The sequence below is a fragment of the Onychomys torridus genome, chromosome 3 (genome assembly GCF_903995425.1).
Source record: "Onychomys torridus chromosome 3, mOncTor1.1, whole genome shotgun sequence".
Taxonomy (NCBI): domain Eukaryota; kingdom Metazoa; phylum Chordata; class Mammalia; order Rodentia; family Cricetidae; genus Onychomys; species Onychomys torridus.
In genome coordinates, this window is record NC_050445.1 from 129,121,180 (window position 1) to 129,128,027 (window position 6,848).

The 6,848-nt window shown below is 43.2% G+C and overlaps 1 gene segment (V, D, J or C); it reads left to right on the top strand.

The window, feature by feature from the left end:
- The first annotated feature begins 5,493 nt into the window (after positions 1 to 5,493).
- On the top strand, positions 5,494 to 5,992 carry LOC118580188. The segment is given in 2 exon segments: positions 5,494 to 5,548; positions 5,670 to 5,992. Coding segments are annotated over 2 exon segments (378 nt in total).
- Positions 5,993 to 6,848: the final 856 nt, after the last annotated feature.

A 6,848-nucleotide genomic window follows, 5' to 3' on the forward strand; every position in this document is an offset into this window, starting at 1 on the left:
CTTGGCTTGTTGGTTTTCTGAATTTAAATTATCCCATCTACCTTCGGCCTCTGGGCTTTTTTCCTTTTTTTACTTCTGTATATCTTACTTTAATTTTACATATCAGTCATGGGTTCCCAGTCCTCCTTCCTCCTACCCCTACCCTCCCTTCCCCCGACCTTATCCCCCATTCCCATCTCCTACAGGGCAAAGACTCCCCTGGGGATTCAGCTCAACCTGGTAGATTCAGTCTAGGCAGGTCCAGTCCCCTCCTTCCAAGCTGAGCAAAGTGTCCCTGCATAAGCCCCAGGTTCCAAACAGCCAGCTCATGCACTAAGGAAAAGGCCAGGTTCCACTGCCTGGGTGCCTCCCAAACAGTTCTAGCTATTCAATTGTCTCATTTATCCAGAGGGCCTCATCCAGTTGGGGGCTCCTCAGCTTTTGGTTCATAATTCATGTGTTTCCATTAGTTTGGCTATTTGTCCCTGTGCTTTTTCCAGTCTTGGTATCAACAATTCTCGCTCATACAATCCCTCCTCTTTTTCACCAATTGGACTCCTGGAGCTCCACCTAAGGCCTGGCCGAGGATCTCTGCATCCACTTCCATCAGTTATTGGATGAGAGTTCTAGCACGCCAGTTTGGGTGTTTGGCCATCCAATCACCAGACTAGGTCAGTTTGGGCTTTCTCTCAACCATTGCCAGTAGTCTACAGTGGAGGTATCTTTGTGGATTTCTGGGGACCTCTCTAGCCCTTTGCTTCTGCCTATTCTCATGTGGTCTTCATGTTTCATGGTCTGTTATTCCTTGTTCTCCCTCTCTGTTCTTGTTCCATCTGGGAACTCCTGCTCCCCTAAGCTCTCTTTCCCTCGAATCTTGCCCTTCATTACCCCCACTCATGTCCAGGTTGTTCATGTAGATCACATCCACTTCTCTGTCATTGGGCGAGCCCTGTATCTTTCTTAGGGTCCTGTTTTCTAGGTAGCCTCCCTGGAGTTGTGACCAGCAGTCTAGTCATCTTTGTTTTACAACTAGTATCCTTCTATGAGTGATTATATACCATGTTTGTCCTCTGAGTCTGGGTTACCTCACTCAGGATGATTTTTTCTAGATCCATCCATTTGTCTGCCAACCTCATGATGTCATTGTTTTTCTCTGCTGAGTAGTACTCCATTGTGTATATATACCATATTTCCTTTATCCATTCTTCAGTTGTAGGGCATCTAGGTTGTTTCCAGGTTCTGGCTATTACAAACAATGCTGCTATGAACATAGATGAGTAAATGCCCTTGTGGTATGATTGAGCATTCCTTGGGTATATGCCCAAAAGTGGTATAGCTGGGTCTTGGGGAAGATGGATTCCCAATTTTCTAAGAAAGTGCCATATTGATTTCCAAAGTGGCTGTACAAACTTGTACTCCAACTTTATAGTTCTGAGTGGGTGGGTGCCATTATGTAGAACAAATATATGCTGGAGAAAAGGGGCTGGGGAAGAGAAGCAGAATTGTTCATGTGATATGGATAGAGACAGCAAAAGGCCTGCTTACCACCTGTGGCCAGGGTGATGTCCAGGCCTGGGCTACTGCCTAGTGCTCTATCTGGATCTGTGGCCCTATAACATCCAAGGATTGTGTCTATGTCCATGCCTTTAGTAACCACTGAAGGCTGTTCTGATGCTCAGGGTCTGTTCAGCCACTAGAATCCATGCTGGTGTTCAAAACTATGCTGCCAACTGGGCCATGCTGATCAGAATGGCCTGTGATGCCCTCTGGGGATATTGTGACATATGATTCCTGGCTGTGGTGTATAGCAATGGGTGGGTCTGTTTTCCTGCTGTAGCCAAAATCTATGTTGATGTCTATGGCTCCTGTTATCACCAAAGGCCATGTAAATACCTGGGGGCTGGGCTATCACTTGAGTCCAAGTGGAGGTCTGAGAGTCATGGTGCAATTGGGGCCATACAGATTTGAGTGTCCTGCATTGCCTCCAGGTGCCATGATGACATCCAGGCCCAGGCTGCAGCTGAGGGCCATGTCTTGGTATGTGGCTCTACTGCAGCCAGGGTCCCTGTTGATGTCATTAGCTTCTGATACTATTGAAGGCCATGATGATACAGGGGTCTAGGCTGCTACCTAAGGCCATGTTGTTGTCTGTGGGACATACAGCTACTCAGGCCATGATAATCTGAGTGTTGAGTGTTGCTAACTAGGGCTATGATAACATCTGGGCATGGATTGATGCCAAGGACCATGTCTAGGTCCATGGGCCTATCACACCTGGGATCTGTGGTGATGTTCCTGGTCCATAATGCTAACAAATGCCACATGGATTCCCAGGGTCTAGGCTACAACTTATGGCCATGTTGGTGTCTTAAGGCTGTGATACCATCCAGGCAATGCAGATCTGGGGTAGCCTGGGCTGCCATCCAGGGCCATGGTGTTGTCTGGGCCTGCGTTGCTGCTGAGGGCCATATCTGGGTCCCTGACTTTATAGCAGTCACAGTCTGAGTTGATGTCTCTGGTTCCCATTACCATGGAGGACCATGTAGATACTTAGAGTATGGTCAGCCACCTGAGGCCATGTTGGTGTCTGAGGACCTTGCTGCTGCCAGGGCCATACTATCTGGGTCACCTGTGCTGCCGCCAGAACCATGGTGATATCTGGAACCTAGCCTCTGTTGAGGGCCATGTCTTGGTCCCTGTTCCTGATGTTGCTAGGGTCTGTTTTGATGTCCATTGCCCATATTATTACCTCAGGGGCTCATAGGAACCATTCATGTTGAAATCTGAGTGCCATGCTGAGTTGGTCTGTATCTCACTTGGCACTAGTGTAGTTGGACCTGCCCTTTGCTGGACACTGAAGCAGGAGTTATGGTCCCACCCTTCACCACAGGTGTGGGAGAGCTGGCACTGATGGCATTGATGAAAAGAACTGGTTCTGCACCTTTCCAGAGGGGGCCAGTCTTAGTGGCAAGGACTGATCAGCTTGGCTACCACTCAGATCCACATCTTGGGTCTTGGGTTAGCCTACTCTACTATCTAACCAATCAATGACCTGTTGGAGAGCACCAAGGTATTGGTCCTGCAGAGTGATAGATACAGGATCTTCATGACACTGGACAACAGCAAGATATCAGAGAGGAGTTTTGGTGAGGATCCATTGATGATGGTGTCCCAGAGGTCTTGAACCAAACCAAACTCATTGCAATGAACATTTGTCAGCGGGATTGATTGGACAAAAGAGTATACTGTGTGACACACCAGAGCTCCAAATGCTGTTGGAGAGATGGGGAAGATGGAGGCATGAGGTGGCTTTTTTGTTTGTTTTTAAATATTTTTTTCTTTGAGAGGTCAGTGCAGAGGTGGTGGGAGGCAATGGAGGGATTGAGAGGTAAACAGGATGGGGATGCATGATGTGAAATTCCCAATGAATCAATAAATAATTATGTTATTAAACAAAGAATTTCTCAGTAGAAGTCAAGCCTGGCTTTCAGGGATTAGAATGTGTTCACTCAGTGAAGGAAGTTCATGCTCCTGTGAAAACTCAGTCAGAGGCTTTCTCCAGTAGACTCCATCTGCCTGAGCAAGAATCTATGTGAACACTTAAATTTCTCCAACTATAACACAGACCAAGATGACATAAGAACTTTTGGCCACTTGTAGAAGCAATTAAACTCAAGCATAAGTTGGGGGATTCCTTCAGACTCCAGGGAATAGAATCTAATGATAAAATTTATTCTTCCAAGAAATCACATTTCCTGAATAATGGGCACTATTTCCCACAATTCTCCTATCCTTTCCATTATTACAAACACTCTGTATAGTTCAACCTCCTCTCCCCCTGCTAGAACAACATATTGATTATACTGATCCCACCCATATACTTCAAGATCTCTATATTACCTCAAAATCATAAACCAATCACACCTGTCAAGTACTTTTCTTATGTAAGTTTCAATTTCTAAGTTCTAGAAACTAAAGTTTGATAGTTATGGTAAGGTTCAGTAAGATCCATTATCCCTCAACAAAAAGCTAGTATTATCTCCTTAAAATCTGATATTTCTAAGTAAATCAAAAATCAGAAGTACTATTGATGAAGCAACAGAGGAAGAAGACTCCCAAATCTCAAGACCTACAGGTATTTATTCAGTATATATGAGTTAGAGATTTCTAAGAAGTTGTTGGATTTATTTTAAAAAGGCATAAATCTATGCTCACTACTGTACCATCAACACATTTTCTTAGGAAGTTATAACAGCCAAGTGTAGACACTTCCAAACACTTGGTAACTATGCCTGTGGTCCAATCATCACATTACACAGCTGGGTAAAGCAAGCTCAGATTCTCCGAATTAGCCCATCTTCTAGATAGCCTCTGTGGAATCTCACAGTCAGGCTCAGGCTGCAACACTGTCTAGCCTTTCACAGTTATGTTTCTAAAATACCATTCGGATTCTCAGGCTCCAGGACAAGGGTTCTAAAAAGTGCATAGATTCTACTTCTGATGGCAAATAAGCCTGGATACCAAGGTAAGGACATAGATATGTGTGTTCTCTGGTATTCAAATATTTGTGTTAAAAGGATGCATAAACATTTCTGCTTCTTAGCTTGTTTGAAGACAGAGACACACTTGCAGAAAGTGAGGATGCCACCTAAATTAGGATAATATCTCTAGTTACTGCTCAAGAGTGAAAGTGAAAATATCATTTGTAATATAGAGCAGAGCCATGTATTGAGTAGTAATGTTTTCTGTTATAGTATTCAAGTCTGTCATCACTATTCAATATATTATGATGATGAATTTAGGGAAATAGAAGCAAATGGTAGAAAAGAGCATATATGGAAGATCTCAAACAGAGAAAAAGGTGCAACCTCTTTAGTATGAAAGTACTTCCATTTTCCTAAGGGGTTAGAACTCCAAGTAAACAGATTTTGGGGATCAAGTTGTTATATGTGCACCTACTGTATAATTCCTTTCTTTGTACCATAGTAAGTATGGTTAGAGTTGTAAAATCTTATTTTTAAATCATTAAAACAATCCTATGATCCTGATAAATTGTCCTTTTAATTTAAATAAATGACTGCTTAAAACTCACAACCATTTCACAGTGAAATCACACAGTATTTTTTTCAACCAAACAGAAATATTTGAGTGAGTTAAGGGTTTAATAGTCCCTTCACTGTTTTTTATTTTCTCAAAGCAGAATATTTGTCTATATTGCCCGAATGTATCTTTGAAATTTATTGTTCAAAATAGAGGTATTATGCATTAGAAATGCCATGTACAACTTTAAAATTGAAAAAAGAGGTGTGTTCTTTGAAGACATGTATGTATGCAGTCTAACTATGTACATCTAGAACCCTGCTCTTGTGCTAAGCTGCTGAGATGAGCAAGCCTTGCAGCTGTGCCCATCCTAACTGCTTCCCGGTGATTTGCATGCACTCACAGCACAGCCTTGAGGACTTCTTCATATACCAGTCACAGCCTGTACAGTTGTCACTGCAGTCAGGACTCAGCATGGACATGAGGGCCCCTGCTCAGCTCCTCGTGCTTCTGCTGCTCTGGCTTCCAGGTGTGAAAGGAATATAATGGGAATTTCACTGTTACACTGTGATAAGTGTTGACTGGCATTTGGGGGGGTCCTTTTGTATAATGATTTACTACGTGGTTATTTATTGTGTCTCCACTCCTAGGTGTCAGTTGTGACATCCAGATGACCCAGTCTCCTTCTTCTCTATCTGCGTCTCTGAGAGACAGAGTCACCATCACTTGTCGGGCCAGTCAGGACATTAGCAGTAATTTAATCTGGTTACAGCAGAAACCAGAAAAACCTCCTAAGCGCCTGATTTATGGTGCATCCAACTTGGCAGATGGAGTCCCATCGAGGTTCAGTGGCAGTGGGTCTGGGACAGATTATTCTCTCAGCATCAGCAGCCTGGAGTCTGAAGATATGGCAACTTACTACTGTCTACAGGATGCTCAGTTTCCTCCCACAGTGATACAAGTCATACCATAAACCTCCAGGGAAGCAGAAGTGAGAGGGTGAGCTGCCCCAGCTGCACCTCCTCATGAGTCACTCACTGAAACTGTTTCGCAGATGTCACAGGATTTTTAGCAAAGTTCATGGAGAGTCATTGTTATGACAAAAGAAGCTAAACAGTCCTCTCTGTACCCTAAATATCACTCTTCTTCTTCATCTCCAGCACTACAGAGTACCAATGCATTTTCTGACTTAATAGAAGACACAGCCATTTTCCATGAGGTTTCTGCATAGTATCCTTAGCTATATCCCCAATATAGAACAGTAGAAACTACTGTGAACATTTCAGAACACATTTAAATATAGAAAATTAGTTTCTAAGAGCCAGCATTTAAAGAGCAGAGAAATCTTACAGAGGGAAGCTCACAGCAGAAAGGATTTTTGATTTTCTCACAAAAGCTAGAGCTCGTGTCAGGGAAAGAGAAAGGCTGTATAACCATGATCCTTTACCATGTCTTGAATTCCAGCAGTGGGTGTTGATGCTCTCAGCTGTCTGCAGCACTCTATATAAAATTTCAATGGCTCCTATGTCCTCTCATCTGCTTACAAAAATCAAATAATATTGAACCACAGTCCTATGACTTTTAACCCCACTGCATGAAGTAGAATATACATTTGTCCAAATGACATTGTACGGGTTGTAAGGTTTGTCTTAAACATGCTCCCATAAGTGATTTTAATTAAAAAAAAAATGGCCATCTGATCACCAGACTAGGTCAGTTTGTGGTTTCTTTCGACCATTTCCAGTCTTCTATTGTGGAGGTATCTTTGTGGATTTCAGGGGGCCTCTCTATCACTTTGCTTTTTCCTATTCCCATGGGGTCTTCATTTA